At 45.9% G+C, this 19,760-nt stretch overlaps 2 protein-coding genes across 2 annotated transcripts in view; both read left to right on the top strand.

Annotated features, from left to right (window-relative positions):
• Positions 1 to 1,290: 1,290 nt before the first annotated feature.
• Positions 1,291 to 3,351, top strand: LCMT2 (leucine carboxyl methyltransferase 2; the record flags this gene model as incomplete). The annotated part of the gene is made up of 1 exon (XM_079699390.1): positions 1,291 to 3,351. The coding sequence occupies one exon, from the start codon at positions 1,291 to 1,293 to the stop codon at positions 3,349 to 3,351; it is 2,061 nt and encodes a 686-aa protein (XP_079555516.1).
• A 4,662-nt stretch (positions 3,352 to 8,013) lies between these two features.
• Positions 8,014 to 19,760, top strand: part of TGM5 (transglutaminase 5) — a gene marked incomplete at both ends in the record, with an annotated part of 39,210 nt that continues 27,463 nt past the window's right edge. The window contains 8 exon segments of the mRNA XM_079699128.1: positions 8,014 to 8,028; positions 8,483 to 8,597; positions 12,271 to 12,483; positions 12,879 to 13,058; positions 13,942 to 14,060; positions 16,457 to 16,585; positions 16,666 to 16,767; positions 16,771 to 16,843. Coding sequence (XP_079555254.1) covers positions 8,014 to 8,028; positions 8,483 to 8,597; positions 12,271 to 12,483; positions 12,879 to 13,058; positions 13,942 to 14,060; positions 16,457 to 16,585; positions 16,666 to 16,767; positions 16,771 to 16,843 — 946 coding nt within the window.

A 19,760-nucleotide genomic window follows, 5' to 3' on the forward strand; every position in this document is an offset into this window, starting at 1 on the left:
TAAAAAATAAAAATAAAAACAAACTTTCTTTTATCTCCCATTCCCCTTTAACTACTGCCCTGTCTCTTCTTTCCTTCTGAGCTAAACTTGAGCTGCCTCCATTTACTTATCTCCCATTCATTATAACATGGATTCTGCCCTTACTACTCCACAGAAATTGCTCTCCCTAAAGTCATTAAGAGCTCTTAAACACCAGATCTAAATGACACAATTCCAGTATCCAAATCCAAATTGGCTGGACTCCAAAACTCATGCCCTTCATCATTATGCTACGCTGCTTCAAGGTAACCATACTTATAGTCATCCCGATTTCCTTCTCCATCTCAGTCACCAAATCCCAATTAATAAGTTACAAATCCCGTAAATATCTCTGCAAGCGGTTTCTTATGGGTGACGACTCCCAAATACCCAAATTAGAAACTTGATTATTTTAAACCTCCAAGACTCAGACCCTATCAGAGGGAATAATCACCTCTCTTCCATGATTCCCTCTTCCACAGACATATTCAACTTTGTCCTAGAAAACAGAACTTTGAATGTGGAGGGGAATGTCATTTTACAGCTGAGAAACAAGAGGCTGAGTGGTTTACTTATTGTCAGCTTAGCACAGAGCCGGGAATACAAGTCAATCAATAGTGTACATCTGTGGGGAAACATTGATTGGGTGAGTCACAACTTCTGTAAAGGTTTCTTCATTTTGCACCTGGCCTCACTGGCTTGTTTTCAGATTTAAATGGGATCTCTTAATAAAGTACTCGTAGTTAGCACCCGAGGAGCGACCTCTTCTCCTTGCCCACCAAAGTCAGTGGTTCTAACCCTGCTTTGCCCCTACCAGACACTCAATGCAGACCCTGCCGTCCAAGGAGCTCTGGTTGTCAGTCCCCACAGACTCACCTCTTAAAGATTTTTGTCAACAGTTGAGTCAACTTATGACAGCTTAAATTTTCACTTCAGACAGGAAGGCTTGTAGAAAAGTGATAACCCGCGCTTCCCTGACAGAGTCCACGTGTCCACAACAAGCCGCAGCCGTCAGTTTGCCGCGAAACCGCAGTCCCAGAGAATCAAAGAAACGTCAATCACAGCCGAATGTCAGCACCAGCTGCACCCTCCTCAACCCTGATTGGCGAGGTGCGCTCTTCCCGGAAGTGACGCACACCTGTCCAAGGAAGAGGCGTTACGGAGCGGGGTGCGGTGGGGTGATTTTTCCGTACAGAGTCCGCGAGGTGGCTACTGGGAAACGAAAGGGCAGCTCACCACCAGGACGGACCGTCGCTCCTGAGTTCCCTAACCATGGGCCCGCGGAGCCGCGAGCGTCGGGCCGGGGCAGTGCAGAGCACCAACGACAGCAGCGCCGTCAGCAAGACCTCCCTGGCTGCGCGCGGGTACGTGCACGACGCCTTCGCCGCCTTGCTAGTTCCAGGGACCGCACGCCGCGCGCCGCTCATCCACCGCGGCTACTACGTCCGCGCACGCGCCGTGCGGCACTGCGTGCGCGCCTTCCTGAAAGGGACGTGCGCGGTCCCCGGCGCGCCTCGCGCCCAGATCCTGTCGCTCGGCGCTGGCTCTGACTCGCTGTATTTTCGCCTCAAAACTGCGGGCCGCTTGACCCGGGCTGCTGTCTGGGAGGTAGATTTTCCGGACGTGGCACAGCGCAAAGCGCAGAGGATTCGAGATACGCCGGAACTGTGTGCGTTAACTGGTCCTTTCCAGAGCGGGGAACCCGGGTACACGTTGTGCTTTGAGAGCTCGGACTACTGCATCCTGGGCCTGGACCTGCGGCAGCTGCAGCGATTGGACCACGCCCTGGGCACCGCGGGCCTTGACGCAGCCGCACCGACTCTGCTTCTGGCTGAGGCCGTGCTGACCTACCTCGAGCCGGATGATGCCACGGCCCTCATCGCCTGGGCCGCCCAGCGTTTTTCTAATGCCCTTTTCGTCGTCTACGAGCAGATGAGGCCGCGTGACGCCTTTGGCGAGTTCATGCAGCAACATTTTCGGCAGCTGAATTCTCCCCTGCATGGCCTGGACCGCTTTCCCGACGCGGAAGCCCAGCAGCAGCGCTTCCTTCAGGCCGGCTGGACCGCCTGCCGTGCCATGGACATGAATGAGTTCTATCGCTGCTTTCTTCCCGCAGAAGAACGCCGGCGCGTGGAAAATCTCGAAACTTTCGACGAATTTGAGGAGTGGCATCTGAAGTGCGCCCACTATTTCATTCTGGCCGCTTCTAGGGGAGACGCCCTCTCCCAAACTCTGGTGTTTCCACCCTCAGAGACGTTTCCTCAGATAGATCCTGCTTCCCCATCAGGAGTCTTCCCTGCCAGTGTAGTCACTGGTGATAGCCAGGGCCCAGACCTTAAGAGATATGGCCACGCCTCAGTCCTTTTGAGCCCAGGTCTTATTCTCAGTGCTGGAGGATTTGGAGAGCAGAAGGGGCGACATTGCCGAGTGAGAAAGTTTCACTTGCTCTCAAGATACTGTGACTTTGAATGGAAAGGCAACCAAATATGCAGTTGGGGGACTGGAGCTCAGTGGGATGGACGCCTTTATCACACCATGACAAGACTTTCAGATACTCAGGTTCTGGTTTTGGGAGGGAGACTGTCCCCAGTAACTCCAGCCTTGGGGATTCTCCAACTTCTTTTTTGCAAGAGTGAGGATAATAACCCTGAGGACCTAAATGTCACAGTCACAAAGGTCGGCCCAGAAGAAGATTCCACTTTGTCATGTTGGCGCCATTCAACAACAGAAGTGTCCTATAAGAATCAGAGATATTTGTTTGTGTATGGGGGCCGCAGTGTGGCAGAACCCGTACTAAGTGACTGGCATTTCCTACATGTGGGGACAATGGCTTGGGTCAGGATCCCAGTGGAGGGAGAAGTACCTGAAGGTCGGCATTCCCACAGTGCCTGCAGCTGTCAAGGGGGAGCCCTCATTGCTGGAGGTCTGGGTGCTTCTGAGGAGCCGTTGAGCTCTGTACTCTTTCTGAAACCAGTCTCTTGTGGATTCATCTGGGAATCAATAGCCATCCAGCCTCCCATTACCCCAAGGTACTCCCACACAGCTCATGTGGTCAATGGGAAGCTTTTGTTGGTTGGAGGGGTCTGGATTCATTCCTCCTCAGTTCCTGGAGTGACTGTTATTGATTTGTCTACAGGACTGAGCTTCGAGTATCAGATTGACACAACATGTGTGCCATGGCCGTTAATGTTACACAATCATACCAGCATCCTCCTTCCTGAAGAGCAACAGCTCCTGCTCCTTGGAGGTGGTGGGAACTGCTTTTCCTTTGGTACCTACTTCAACCCCTGTACAGTGACATTAGACCTTTCTTCCTTAAGTGCTAGGCAGTAAGGACTGGACTTGTGATATATTCAGGACCCACTAAAGTAGACAATAAAGCTTTCCAAAATAGTATTCGACTCTGGCTATAGATATTACCACTCCCCTGTTCCCACTCTTTTTTTTTTTTTTGCGGTACGTGGGCCTCTCACTGTTGTGGCCTCTCCCGTTGCGGAGCACAGGCTCCGGACGCGCAGGCTCAGCAGCCATGGCTCACGGGCCCAGCCGCTGCGTGGCATGTGGGATCCTCCCAGACCGGGGCACGAACCCATGTCCCCTGCATCGGCAGGCGGACTCTCAACCACTGCGCCACCAGGGAAGCCCTGCTCTGTATTTTTTAAGTTCACCACAAGCCTACCTCCAACTTTTAGGAGCAGATCAAAGCAGAACATTAATGAAGTGAGTGTTCTCAGCTATGTAGTAGTTAGTACCAGAATTCTAACCTAAAATAACTCCAAAGCCCAGGGTATCTCCTCCATTATGTTACTTCTTAGATGGTACCATCAACCATTATTATTTCGTTACTTTGGGGCCATATAGAGGGGTGGGGTTGGGAGGAGGAGGCTGTCAGAAGAATGTGGATGTATGCCAGACCTAAATTACTAGCACAGTGATGCCTGTTCTCTCAAGTGCTGCCCAGTATGGCGCATTATGAGTAATTGGGCTTGTTCCACACTTCTATGTGATTACCAGATTAAGCATGCCCTCCACCTCTGACCCTACACATGCATCATACTCAGTTAAAGAGTTATTCATTTCTCAAGCTCTACTCTTTAGAGCATTTAGAGTTTTGTCCTCAACATTAACTCTGTGCCTTTGGAGCAGCACTCAGAGGTGCTGGATCCCAGTTTCATAAGAGTAATCCACAGCAGTTAGAGATGTGGGCCAGATTAAGAACTGAAGTTGGACTATGTTTTTTGCTTCTCCATTTCACCTCTGAATATCTTTGTTTTAAAATTCTGGTATGGAGCTCTGGGGTAGTTATGAGAGTTATCAACTTCTTGATTGCAGTTTCCAGCTGATCTTCATCCCTTTTTGCTCAACAGTGGACCATGGTTACCCCATATCCATTGGAAATGAAATGAGTTCACTTTGCCAAAAGGCTAATCTGAGGGAGTAGGAACATGCATGAATGTGCTTGCGAGCACACGAATACAGGATTTGCCTAGGATGTGCTGATGCTTCACTGGGCATGACTTGGTGTGTAACTCTCAAAGTAAGTTTAACAGGGAGAGGAAAGACCTTGCCCTAATATTTATGTGAAAAGTCATTTGCCACCTAATTGGCAGACTAAGACTGGGAAATAAATTGTAATAAGAATGATTTTTAGGATATTACACTACATAGAGCTTTTCTCATTCCCTAGCTTTTGTCCTCATTTTTAGGCTTTTCTAATGAAAAGAGCCTCAACCTCTGATTCATATTTAGACTTGCTATTTCAGGAAAAGTTAGCAAAACTGATCTTTCTTATTCATGGATACATCAGCAATTTAAAGAGGAAAGCTTTGCCACCACCCTTCCTCCCCCATTGTCTTGCTTTTTTTCTAATTTTCATTTCTTTCTCTATTAATATTTATTATACATACTATGTAATTCTTCATTGGCAGCTTTGTCATAAAGCCAGAATCTGACATTCCCTATCTCACAAGCTTCATCCCCTGCCACTCCTCCTCCCCTTATTGACATCCCACTTATATAGGAAGTATACCTGGGACCCAAAGGACAGAATACTGTTACATGCTTCCATTCTTTTACTTGACCGTGTTCTCCCTGTTGGGACTCTTAAGACTACCTCTCCTACCTTACTCTCAACCTCACTATCCCAACTTTGTTCATAAAACTCCTACTTGACTCAAGGCTTATCTTTGGAAATGATTCCCTGGTTCGAATCCACCACACTTTCAGGCTGGGATGGGTTACTCTTCTGTGTTGCCAGAGCACCTTGTAACTATCATCCATATTGTATTATAATCTATTTTCTCGTCTGTCTACACACTAGATTGAAGATCCTTGAGGGTAGGGATAGTATCTTATTCACCATTGTATTTCCAGCACCTGGAAATACAGGTGTCAACATTGGAATTGAACAACAATCTCTCATTGTTGGGGTTTAACATCACCATATCTTTCTCATACCTTTTTTTTTTTTTTTTTTTTTGGTACGCGGGCCTCTCACTGTTGTGGCCTCTCCCGTTGCGGAGCACAGGCTCCGGACGCGCAGGCCCAGAGGCCATGGCTCACGGGCCCAGCCGCTGCGTGGCATGTGGGATCCTCCCAGACCGGGGCACGAACCTGTGTCCCCTGCATCGGCAGACGGACTCTCAACCACTGCGCCACCAGGGAAGCCCTCTCATACCTTTTTAATGCAATATATCCTGTGCCACTGGCTTCCTGGGGAAGAACAGAGTAGCACTAGTGAAAAATAATACAGTGACACCCCAAATGCAAGCCTGTCATGCAAACCTGTGCCCTTGGTCAGAAGTGCAGAGGGAATCAGCCAGAACCTTTAGAACACAGCTGTGATTATAAACATCTGCTTTCGGGAACCCCTCTCTTAGTCCCGCTGCTTCCTCCATCTTCCACTCAGACATCTGGTGGGTAGTGACAGAGATAAGTAACCACAGAGACAGTGGATTTTTTTTCTTATTTTAGAAGAAGACTAGCATATTAAACACATATTAACTATAAAGAAGATCCACTCCATAGTGACTTGAGCCTGCAACCTACCCTCTATCCCGATTTCCTCTGAGTTTGCAGTTTGGGTAAGATTTGCTTGTGGTCACTTTGGGTTTGAGCTGACGACCTAGACTCACACCAGTGTCAACTCGACTACAGCACACAGCATCGAAGTTTCTGTACCCTGCTATGTGTTAGCCAACAGCTCATTGAAAAACCCTTATTGTTAATGATAAAATGAACTTATTTACAAAACAGAAACAGATTCACAAAGAAAACAAATTTATGGTTACCAAAGGGGAAAGTGGGGGAGGGATAAATTAGGAGTTTAGGATTAGCAGATACAAACTACCATATATCAAGTAGATAACTGAATCACTTTGCTGTACACCTGAAACTAACACAACATTGTAAATCAACTATAGTCTAATATAAAATAAAAATTACATTTAAAAAATAAAATAAATGACAAGGTCCTACTGTGCAGCGCAGGGAACTATATTCAATACCCTGTAATGAGCCACAATGGAAAAGAATATGTATATATATGTATAACTGAATCACTTTTCTGTACACCAGAAACTAACACAACATTGTAAATCAACTTTACTTCAATTTTTTAAAAGGCTATAGATTAAAAAAAACTGTTGCTATTTATTGTGTATATGCTCATTATAGAAATATTTAAAAAGCAAGATCTGATACATTTAAACATTTCCTAGGACTTTCTAACCATGTTGGGGTTACACTGTATACCTTTTTTATAAGTTCTGAATAAAAATTTTCACAGCCACAAAGAAAGTTAACTTCAGGGGGATAGAATCAAGTGATTGATAGTTCTTGTGCATGACTCTTGTTCAGCTGGTGTCTGCATGACAGTTCCTCAGTTGATGAATCTCCTCTTTGGTGAGTGAGTGCCTTCTCTTGCTATATCTGATAAGAATCACTTCAAGTCCCTAAGGTTACTAAGATTATGAAACTAAGATATATGGTATTATTCATGCTATTTTTTTTTTACAAGATGAGAACTATGGTCTACAAAATCAGCCCTGGGGAGACCTGAGAAAAAGAATGTGCAGATGAAGAACCAAAGTACCGCTACCCAAGGTAGAAGAGAAGTAAATACAAACCTGAGGAGCATGGCAAATGTGTAGTCATTGGCAACCTGAATTAATGTTCTCTCATCCTGAAGAACTAACCAGATAGAACTGTGACAAAAATTCATGCTGGGGCTTCCCTGGTGGCACAGTGGTTGAGAGTCCACCTGCCGATGCAGGGGACATGGGTTCATGCCCTGGCCCAGGAAGATCCCACATGCCGCGGAGCAGCTAGGCCCGTGAGCCATGGCTGCTGAGCCTGCGTGTCCAGAGCCTGTGCTCTGCAATGGGAGAGGCCACAACAGTGAGAGGCCCGTGTACCGCAAAAAAAAAAAAAAAAAAAAAAAAGACACATGCACCCCAATGTTCATTGCAGCAATATTTACAATAGCCATGACATGGAAGCAACCTAAATGCCCGTCGACAGACGACTGGATAAAGAAGATGTGGCACATATATACAATGGAATATTACTCAGCCATAAAAAGGAACAAAATTGGGTCATTTGTAGAGACGTGGATGGATCTAGAGACTGTCATACAGAGTGAAGTAAGTCAGAGAGAGAAAAACAAATATCGTATATTAACGCATATATGTGATACCTAGAAAAATGGTACAGATGAACTGGTTTGCAGGGTAGAAATTGAGACACAGATGTAGAGAACAAATGTATGGACACCAAAGGGGGAAAGTGGCGGGGGGTTGGTGGTGGTGGTGTGATGAATTGGGAGATTGGGATTGACATGTATACACTGATGCATATAAAATAGATAACTAATAAGAACATGCTGTAAAAAAAATAAATAATAAACAAAAAACAAAAAAACCCTGACTTTAATCAAAGGAACACTTTCCCTTAAATATAAAAGGAATACACGTTCAAAGCAAAAGCTTGACCAACATGGAAAAACTCAAAGTAAAGAAAAATTTCCCATAATTTTACCACCTACAGTTAATCTGTAACGTATTGTTTTTTAAACTTCTTATGTTGCTTTTTAATATCTCATGAATTATTTCCCAATATCCTTTGTCCTTTTGTTGATTACATCAGGATGAGAGGAATAAAGTTTATGTATCTGACTCATTGTAGGATATTTGGGTTGCACTGAATATCCTTATGTTTACATTTTTATACACAAATTATGATTTTTTTCTTAGGAAGAATTCCTAGAGGAGGAATCTGTGGATCAAAGGAATTTATGTTTTAAGGCTTTCTTTTATTTTGTAAGAAATGTTGATAAATTGCCCTCAGAAAGGTGTAACATTTTATCCTTCCATCAAGGAGAGGTATACCCATTACTACTGAGCAAATAGCAGCATCTCTGCCTGGAGTCAAGCCACTCCTCATCCTGGCCCTGCTGCCCTCACAGGCTTTTCTCTCTCTCCTCCTCTACAGCCCCACTGCCCTCCTGCCAGATTATTCTCCTCGTACCTCACACATGCAAGCACAAATCCATTCAGCAAACATATCTGAGCACCCACCAGGTAAGGCGGGAGATTGTGGAGGTTAAGGGGGCAGAGGCTCTGCCTGGGTTTGATCCCAGTCCTCCCATTCCTGCATGTCAGGGACAATATGAACACCTCCATCCACAGGCTGTAAGAACATAAACGATTTCAGACACGTAAAATGCTTCTGACAGTGGCTGGCATGTAGTGAGTGTTCAGCGAACATTAGCTGTAATTATCAGCAATTAGGAACAATGCTCCGTTCTAGGCAAAGGGGGTCCAGGTGTAAGAAGATGGCCAAGGTCTCTGCTTCCGTGGAACTACTTCTAGATGCTATGAAGTGCTCTTCAGAAAATAAAAAGGGTGTTGTGATGGCAGATGATCATAGGGTGGGAGATGGGGCATCATGTTCAGAGGTCAAGGAAAGCCCCTGTGGGATGTTACCTCTGAGCCAAGACCCGAGGGCGAGACGGGCATCCAGGAGCACAGGGCTGGCTTGGTTTTTGATGTCTCAGATGGCAGGAGCTTTGCATCTCAGAGCTCACTGCAGGCAGATGGCTGTTCTAAATTCTCTATTTGTTTTAAGGCTCATAATACATGGGGATATATTTTGATCCTTTTATATCCTTGTCTTTATCTTAGTCAAGCGCCAGGAGTCATGTGGCTGGGCTTTACATCTCTTACTCATCATTAACCAGTGTGGGCTGGTGGCCAAGGCAAGAAGGACTTGTGGGCATTGCCATGTTCTTTTACTAATTGATTCTGCTTGATTTCCTGCTTTGCTGAACCTCTTTCTAATCCTCTTGGCTTTCTTTGCCTGCTCCCTTGAAGGCCCTCCCATTTGTTCTCTGAAGTCATTGTCTCCCTGACATGAAAAGCACTTCAGTGAGCCAAATGCATAATTATATTAAGTAAAATAAAAAGAAAAACAGGGCCTCCCTGGTGGCGCAGTGGTTGAGAGTCCGCCTGCCGATGCAGGGGATACGGGTTCGTGCCCCGGTCTGGGAGGATCCCATATGCCGCGGAGCGGCTGGGCCCGTGAGCCATGGCTGCTGAGCCTGTGCATCCGGAGCCTGTGCTCCGCAACGGGAGAGGCCACAGCGGTGAGAGGCCCGCGTACCACAAAAAAAAAAAAAAAAAAAAAAAAAAAAAAAAAAAAAAAAAAAAAAGAAAAACAAAAAACTGAGTCCCCTAATGGAAAATGAGTTTTCTCCATGCGTTGTAAACCTTGGGCGTGGAGGGGAGGATATCTTCCTTCTTCCTCCTCCCCTTTCCTTCCTAAACCAATAGTTGGCCTGGGTAAAGGGGAAACTGAGTGGGCTGCCCTTAGGAACAATGCTTTGAGCTGTGGGCAGCGGCCAGGAAAAGGCTGCCCCCAGTCCCGTTCCCCACTGTGGAGGTGATGCACACACCTATGTGCTCTTCACTGCCCCTTTCAGGTATCTGATCTTTCAGGATCGAATGGACATTGGTTGTTATGTATCGGGTGGAGAGGCTTCTGTGAAGGCTCAGTAGGTCCTGGTATGAAAATGCAGGCCCCTCAGGAACAAATGAGATGTATCAGTTTCCACAAGGATCTAGGCTAGTTGCTTTCAAACTTTTTGACTATAACCCACAATTTACATCATGATCCAGTTATATAATACATAAAATTATGCTTGCTTTTCCTATGTAGGATTCATTGTGATATTTTCTATTCTATTCTTTTTTTTTTTTGTGGTACGCGGGCCTCTCACTGTTGTGGCCTCTCCCGTTGCAGAGCACAGGCCCCGGATGCGCAGGCTCAGTGGCCATGGCTCACGGGTCCAGCTGCTCCGCAGCATGTGGGATCTTCCCGGACCGGGGCACGAACCTGTGTCCCCTGCATCGGCAGGTGGACTCTCAACCACTGCGCCACCAGGGAAGACCTCTATTCTATTCTTTAAAAAAAGTATTGGTCACATTTCTCTAAATTGCTTTCACAAACTACTAATAGATTAGACGTGTTTACAGAATGTTGTTTAATAACTCACAGGCATCTGTCTTAGATCTTGCCCTGAATTTTCTGGTTCCAATAATATAACTATTTAAGTGCCTAAGTGACATTTAAGAGGTTGAAAAACTTTGTACTATTTGATCCAGTGATTCATCTTTGAATCTGCCTCAAGGAAAGATTGTTACTAGGAGGGAGGGTCAAGGGACCATCATGCACGTTCTGTTTTCAGCCAGATGTCTGACAAATTTGTGGGAAAGATGTAAAATGAAAGCTGGATTTGATTTTAGACTGTGAAGGAAATTTTAAAACACCTAATCCAATTTCTTCACGTAAAGAATTATGTGTAAGCACAGCTAGTTGAACAACTATACTTAAAGAGTATTTCCTAATGGCTCAGTGTTAACGTGGAAGGAACCTCCAACAATAATACTCCACTGGCCTCTGACTTAAGCCTTAATGCTTAGAACCATCGTATTACCAATGACCTGGACAGAGACCTGGAAGACTGTTTAGCCAGTTCCCAGATAGTAAGATAAAGCATTTAGGTGAAAGAATTAGGACTCAAAAAAAATCCAGCCAGGTAACAAAGATGGGCTAAAACTATCAAAGTGAACTCATTTAGTGAAAATATAAAGAACTTATGTGAAAAAAGTTCAAAATGCAAATGGCACAAAAACTGGCTGGAGCAAACACGAGTTTTTCCTCTAGGATGCTGTTTGGCAGCATCCCCAGCCTCTACCCACTAGACACCTGTAACAGCCTCTCCCCCAGTTGTGACAACCAAAAATGTCTCCAGACTTTGCCAAATGTCCTCTAGGGGGCAAAATTGCCCCTGTTGAGAACCACTGAGATAAACTGAGGTACTACTGGGGGAAAGGACCTAATGAATTTTTATCACCAGCAAAAATAGCAAAGCAAATGCAATCTGAGGCTGCATTATTATCAGTACTAAGAGCAACTACTGATGACTGAGTGCTTACCCTGCACCTGCCACTATGCTAAGGTCTTTACTTGTGAATCCTCACTTAATGCCCACATGAATTCTAGGAGGTAGGAACACCATTGTCACCATTTTTTTGATGTCTAGGGACCTTAAGTGACTTGCTTAAGGTCTCACAGCCAAGATGGTGAGAGCCTGCACCTTGCCCATTATGCTATGAGAGTTTTAAAATTACACACTAAGTGTACATCCTAGGAAGCAGCCAGTACCCTCATCCACCTGGAACATGCCTGAGAAGCAAGAAATAAGCTGCAAATAACCCTGGGGTGCCCACCCTCCCCCATATCCTAAAGCAGGGACTTGCCTGTAGCTGAGGTCCCAGCCTCCAGTCAGCTCACTGACTTAATTCATACAAAATTCGAGTATGCTCTTTCTTCTATCATCAGGATAATAGAGTACTTTTTAGAAAGATTGTCAACAAAAGTGATTAAGAGTACATGGCAGCACTTTGAGGTTAAGTTTCAGTTATCTGGAAACGTTGTGCTGTCTGGGACCCCAGTTCTCGAGCACTGTGGCTCCAGGTCCAGGTCCAGAGGTCACTGGGATCACGATGCTGAAATGCTCTCTGAGGCTGAGTCCTGAGACTAGGGGGCAGGTGGCAGAGGGCTAAGATCTGGTCAGCAATTTTACCCAAGTCAGAGCCAGGTGCCACGAAATGTCAAGAAGTGTCAGGGGATGCTGAGCCCAGGGAGCCACAGCTGGGCAGTGACCTGTCCCCCCGCCAACCCTCGTCCCAGTGGCAGCCTTGGAGCTCAGGTCCGTCGACCTGCAGAACGCCAGGAACAACCAGGAACATCACACGCAGGAAATGGGTCTGCAGCGGCTCATCGTGCGCCGCAGTGAGTCCTTCACAATCCAGCTGCATTTCAACCGACCCTTCCACTCTGGGACCGACGACATCACCTTTGTGGCTGAGACCACCCCTCCCCAAGACAAAGTTCACCTCAAGGGCCCCTGCCAATCCTTTCTGAACCGCCCTCCCCTCTCTGCTCCTGGGACCCCCGGGACCCTATTAGCGCTGTTAAGAAAAGATTTGGCCAACTCAGCAAACTAAGATTGTGATAATAACAGACAACTTTTAAATACACAACAGGCACTGTGCTAAAAATTCACACACATTATCTCATTTAATCCCTATGACAAGACTTTCAGGTGGGTACTACTACGATCCCATTTTACAGATTAAAAAACTGAGGCCCACAAATCTTAAGTGCATGACCAGGGACACCCAGTGGCAGTAAACGGATTAGCAAGTGGTAGGAGAAGGTAAGGGTCCTCCCAGTTCCCCTGAAATCGTGTCACATAGATTTTGCACCTCACTTTGGGGTCATTCTCTCTTACACAGGACCACAGCCCACAGAGCTGCTGGGAACCCGAGCCACCTTCTTGCTCACCCAGGCCCGACAAGGCAATGTCTGGAGTGCTTCTGACTTCACCATTCATGCCAACTCGCTCTTTGTCTCCCTTTTCACACCAGCCAATGCAGTCATTGGTCCCTACACTCTGAAGATGGAGATCTCTCAGGGCCCTGATCACAGCACAACCCACCCTCTGGGGACTTTCATCCTGCTTTTTAACCCTTGAAGTGCAGGTATAACTTGCTCACAGGTTGTAATTCTAACTGATCCATTGGGAACACTCTGTGAGGATCTACTTAGAAAGCCCTGAAGATAAAATGCTGCACATCTATGCAATGTGTTACCATGTGCTCACTAAAAATCATCTTTACAGGGTTTCCCTGGTGGCGCAGTGGTTGAGAGTCCGCCTGCCGATGCAGGGGACACGGGTTCGTGCCCTGGTCTGGGAAGATCCCACATGCCGTGGAGCGGCTGGGCCCGTGAGCCATGGCCGCTGAGCCTGTGTGTCCGGAGCCTGTGCTCCGCAACGGGAGAGGCCACAACAGTGAGAGGCCCGCGTATACTGCAAAAAAAAAAAGGAAAAAAAAATCATCTTTACAGAGAATTTTTAATGGCATGATGAAAATGTTCATGGTGTGATGTTAAGTGAAATCAATTAGGAAATGGAACACATATGATCCTAATTACATATATGTGCCGAGAAAGAGAGCACAGCCAGAATACACTAAAATGTACCGATGGCTGTCTCTGAGTAGTAAGAAGGGGTGATCTTCATTGTCTTCTTTCTGTCATCCATGTTTTCCAAATCGCTATGAAAAGCTTGAGGCTTTTATAACCAAGAAAAGGTCATCTTTTTTTAAAGTATAGATTATATCGCTGGCCTCTAGAAAAGCACACAGACTTTTAAGCGGTCCAGTCTTGATTTCTGTTGCCATCAACCCACTGCTTATCTGATTATCCAGCAAGATACTGTCATTACTGTTTTTAATTTTATTACTGTTTGTTTTTTGGTTTGGGGCTTTGCCCCCTCTGCTATTCTTAACCGCTCAGAGGACGACGTCTACCTGCCAAGTGAAATACTGCTGCAGGAGTATATCATGACGGACTATGGCTCTGTTTACAATGGTCATGAAAGAGTCATCACCCCCTGGCCCTGGAACTATGGGCAGGTAACACTGTCACCTGAAGTGGGCCTCAGACAACTCTATTAGATTATGAAGTGCCACTAACGGAAGTCAGGATGTGCAGTGCTGGACCAATTTCCCTTCCAGTGAGAGACGCAAGGAGGGAAGGGGAGATGTCTTTCCTTCTCAGTTTTTAATATTTTATGAAAAACTTAAAACATAATGCAAGTAGACAGCCTACTATAATGAACCTCCATGAACCTCTTACCTTCAATAGTGATCAATTTATGGTGTATTTTGTTTCATCTAATCAGGGATGTGCAAACTATAGCCTGTGGGCCAGATGTGGCCCACTGCCTGTTTTTGTATGGCCCAAGAGTTTAGAATGGTTTTCATACCTTATAAACTGCTGAAAAAAAGAATTAAAAAAAAATAACACAGTCATCCTTTAGTATTTGCAGAGGATTGGTTTCAGGACGCCTCCACGGATACCAAAATCCAAGCATGCTCAAGTCCCTTATATAAAGTGGCATAGGCTGCTCTCGCCTTCTGAGATGGCCCACGCTCTGTCTGTGGAGTGTGTTTCTCTCTAAATAAATCCACTTCTTACCTATCACTTTGTCTCTCACTGAATTCTTTCTGCCATGAGGCATCAAGAACCTGAGCTTCATTAAGTCCTGAAACCAGATACTGAAACCCCTGCCAGGTGGGAGAAGTTAACTGTATGCTGCCACAACTGGCAGGACGGAGGACCGGTTGGAACCAGAAGGTTGATGATGCTGACTCCCACTTACCTCACCACCAACCAATCAGAAGAAAGTCCATGAGCTGATCACACCCTCCTCTTTGAACCATTACTATAAAACTCCTCACTACCCCCTCCACGTCGGGACACTCAGTTTGGAGAGCATTAGCCCTCTGTGGCCCCCTTTGCTTGGTAAAGCAATAAAACTATTCTTTTCAACTTCACACCCCAAAAAATAAATAAATAAATAATAAAGTGGCATAGTATTTGCATATAACCTATGCACAACTTCCCATGTACTTTAAAATCATCTCTAGATACTTATAACACCTAAAACAATGTAAATGCTATGTAAATAGTTGCTGGCACTGTGCAACAAATTCATGGTTTGCTTTTGGGAATTTTCTGGAATTTTTTCCCTAATATTTTTGAGCCTATTGGTTGAATCCATGGATGTAGAATCCACGGACACAGAGGGCCAACTGTATTTTGTGATGTGCAAATTATACGAAGTTCAAATTTCGGTGTCTAATAAACAGCATTTCATTGGAACACAGCTATGCTCATTCATTTAGGTAGCATCTGTGGCTGCTTTCATGCTACAATGGCAGAATTGAGTAGTTGAGACAGAAACCCTATGGCCTGCAAAGCCTAAAATATTTATTATCTGGTCCTTTACAGAAAAACTTTGCTGATCCCTGGTGTATTCTCCCCCATTCCTCACATCTCATCACTGGATTTTGGGGAAGCAAATTACCATATCATTTAATCGAGTAGTACTTCCAAATATAGTTCTAAAAGATGATGACTCTCTGAAAAACTGAGCCACAATGCAGTATTATAACTGAAATAATGAACAGCAATTCTTTAATAACACCAAATATCCAGTTAGGGTACACAGCGGGGGACCTTTGACTCTGGGCAACTTTTCTATTCTCAACCACCAGCCGTGGCTGGGATAGTTTCTCTCCGCCTCCCACTGCCTTCTCAGCCCTGTCCACACCCACCAGGAGGGAAGAGTGGGTTGGGGGCAGGAAGCATGGAGCCTTGCTGAGGAAGATCATGTTCCCTGTTCTCCAACAACTTGTGTAATTTTTTGAAACTCAGAAAAATACCAGGGCATTTGGCAGCCAAAAGGGTTATGACACATGTAGCAAATACATGTTGTAGATGTATGTCATGAGTGTACACTGGCTTCTCCTGTGCTCACACCATCAGCACTGAACCCTCTACCTGATTTGAAGGTTCTCCACACTCTTCCCCCTCTCCTCACATGCCTGGCCTTATATGTATCCATCCGATCTTTTCCTACTCTTGCAAGTCCTCCAGAAGGAAAATCTTTGAGCCTCTGTCTCTGGTACCCATCACACCCAAAGACCTTGGGTGAACACCTCCACTCCGCTCTCTTCCTGTCTACCTTGTCCTTGCAAGCCCACCGGCTCCAATAGCCTTCTCTGATGCCTTCAGCTGACTCTCATCTCTCCAAATTCCATTTGCATTTTCCATCAGAAACACACAGGTTAGTTCTTCAAAATTCTGAATCTTAACACATTCCCAACTTGACTTACAAGCTCTTTGAAGGCAGGAACTTGTCTGATATTTAGCCCTACCCCTAAACGTCAGTGTTACTGACTTGGCTTCAGAATTCTAGACGTTTTTACTCTTCTCTTTGTTCTTCCTTGAAATCCCCTGGAAGTTTGAAGAGGACATGATAGATATCTGCTTTGAGATTCTGAACAAGAGCCTGTACTTCTTAGAGAACCCAACCAAAGACTACTCCCAGTGGAACAATGTGGTGTATGTCTGCAGGGTGGTGAGCGCCATGGTAAGGCCAGAAGCTTCCCCGGCCCTGCCTGAGCTTACCCCGCACTGCACCGCGAAAACCCACCTGTCTCTCCTCTGCAGATCAACAGCAATGACGACAGCGGCATGCTGCAGGGGAGCTGGAGAGAGGACTACTCCCAGGGGGTCAGCCCACTGGAGTGGACGGGCAGCGTGGCCATCCTGTGACAGTGGGCGGCCAGAGGTGGGCAGCCTGTGAGGTATGGGCAGTGCTGGGTATTTGCAGCTGTTATGAGTACCGGTGAGTGAGGGGGAGATGGGAATGCAGAATCACTTATTGACTCTTCGTGATAGCTCTTCGAGGTCGGGCTGGGATTATCTCCACTTCACCTGAGTTAACTGTGGCCTGTCCACAGCCCCATGGCTAAGGAGTGGTGGTCACTTGGTGACCAGCACACTCTATAGTCTCAAGGAATCCTGCAATAACCAGGGAAGGAGTGACCTGCTGCAATCACTCTTCAGTCTCCTTGATGGAGCAGTTAGGCTATTAAAATGGTCACCTGGATAGAGGAGCTTGTGGTCCCAAAGTAGAGGCAAAACTGGCTTCTTTCTGATACCTGCTCAGGCTTCTCAGCTCAAGGTGAGCCTGGAGTCAGGGGCAAGTTGAGGGAAGCTTGAGGTGCAGGCAGATAATCTGGAAACCTGATCTCATCTGTGGGCAGAGCTGGTGGCTCCCAAACACTTCTCAGAGAGATTCCTGAGGAGTTACAGTTAGAGATTTACTACTTTGCTGACTACCCTTAAGGAGCATCCATGTTTTATGCATTATCAGTTATTTACAATTTAGTCCCAAGTCATTGATCAGATTATCTGTGAAGATGAGGGAAAGATGGAAAGCACTGCGGTGCCTGCCTATCTTCCCCCAAGAGGCGGGAGTACCTTGCACAGTGCTGCCTGTTACATTGTGATGCTCAAGAAATGTTTACTGAACTGACATGTTGACTCTGAGTTGGAGAACAAGGGAGCACAGAATGGGGAGGACAGAGATAGGGTCCAAAGACAAAGTTCTAGACTTTTCTGAGAGGGGCAACATAGCTTGGCAGTTATGTACAGGTGCTACAGACAGCAGAGGGGTTTAAATGAGTGTTCAAATCAAGTGACCTCATTTCGTTCATTTGTTTTCACGGGAAAATGCTCAGCACAGTGCCAGTATATAGTACAGCCAAATTTGCCTTGGGCTGGGGTGTTCCTGACTAGGCAGGTGTTAAGGAGGAGGGCTCAGGCCTTTAGACTCTGCAAAGAGAGGGAGAAGGTCTAGGTCTTCATCTTTGCTCCACCTCCGAGCCTCTCCCCATGGCTAGGCCCTAGAGTCTACGACCTTTGAGCGAGGGGAAAGCTGCTCCTGCCAAGTTGCCTCTGGCCATTTGCAGCCCTGGTCTAACTCTCACCAAGGGTTAAGGGTTTGTGAAAGCCCAGGAGCTGTGCTGGGAATGGATAGGCGACTGTGGACAGGTGGCGTCCTTTGGGGATATTCAATGAATCGAAACAAAAAGATTGGTCAATCTTAATAGTCCTCTTACATTTCAAAGCATTGTAATCCTCCCAGCAGCCTCAGTGGGCACCATCTGCTCCTAAGCAGGGCAGGGGTGGGATAAACCTCTCTCTAAACTCCTCACCTTGCTTGCAGAGGTGGGGACCTGTGTTCCAAAGGTCACACCTGGCTCTCGGCTTAATTTCATCTGGCCCTGGTCAAGTGTGTGTGGTGGTGGTGGTGGGGATGACGGTGATGTAATGGCTGCTTTGTGTGATTCCTGAGAAGCCACAAGAGGGTGCTGTTGTCTTATCAAAGATGGTCATTGCCTCGTACATGCAAGGTTCCCTTCGTCGCTGTCTTCCACATATCTCTGTAAGTCTATCTGGCTCTTCTATCTGTGCTTTGATTTCTTTCTTTCCTCCAAACCCTTTTACTTGAGTATAATTACAGATCCAGAATTTCAGAACTGAAAATCATCTGGTCCAACTCTTCATTTTGTTACATATAAGAAGACTAAGGGTCAGAGAAGTTAAGCCAGTTACCTAAGGTCACACAGCTTCTCTTCTGGCCACAGCATAGGTCTAATTTTTAACATTTTTCTTTCGAATTATCAAATGTTTAGGTTCTCTTTTTTTAGTTTGGAAAGCTGCTGAATGGAAAAATCCCTAAATGATAAATTGAGTTGTTGTTAATTGTTAAGTGATCCTCAAATGATTTCTTTCTCCTGGTGGAATGGAGACTATGGATAGGGCAGGTAGGCCACAAGGTTCTGGGCCTGGGTGAGGTGCTCTGAGGATAAAGGAGTTACAGGTATGGATCTGCAAGAATCTTGGCCTTTTTCTCTCCTCCAGCTTGAAAGTGAGAAAGTATGCACATGAAACCAATGATTCTTCTTGAAATAAACTCAGTCCCCATGCTTTTCTTCTCTTTAGTAATGAGATGCTTAGGTGTTCCAACCCGTGTCATTTCCAATTTCCATTCTGCACACAACATGGATGCAAACTTGACCATCGACACCTACTATGACCAACATGCAGAGATGCTGCCAACTCAGAAACGAGACAAAATATGGTAAGGGACACTGTCTCCTACAGGTCTCTGCTCCGTTCCAGGTAGGGGAGGAAAATTCTGGCCTGATGCTCTCTGGCCTTGAGGAAATATTGCCCCGTACATTGTTGCCGATGCTCAGAGAATAAGTCCCCCAGCCAGAAAGCTGTTCTGGCTAATCAGATCATCACATCAAGCTCATTTCAGAGATAGAAGACTATGGGATAATGTATTCTGAAGCTGGCAACCAAATGAATAGGTCGTGTGTCCTCTGAATACTGACCTCAAAATCTGTTTCATCTTATTCTTCCTTCTTTGAGCCTTTCTGTTTGCACATTTCTCTGTTTCTCTGTCAGGGCAAAGCCAGGACTAGCTGCCTCTGCATACTTGCTTTGGTCTCTGCTGACTCCTTCCCTCCCTGCCCCACTCCCTCTCTGCAGGCGTGTGTATATACGTCTGTGTGTGTCTCTGGTGCCCCTTTATTTTTGGATCTCTAGTCGCTTCCTCTGGTTCCTTTCTCCTCTGCTCTACCCCACATCTCATTTCCTGGTTTTGCTTTTCCAGCCAGTTTCCAGGTAAGCCCTTTGAATTGTGTGAGAACTAGCTGCTGTCCTTGGAGCTCCCTCCCTCTCTGGGC

Source organism: Hyperoodon ampullatus, assembly GCF_949752795.1.
Source record: "Hyperoodon ampullatus genome assembly, chromosome: 3".
Taxonomy (NCBI): Eukaryota; Metazoa; Chordata; class Mammalia; order Artiodactyla; family Ziphiidae; genus Hyperoodon; species Hyperoodon ampullatus.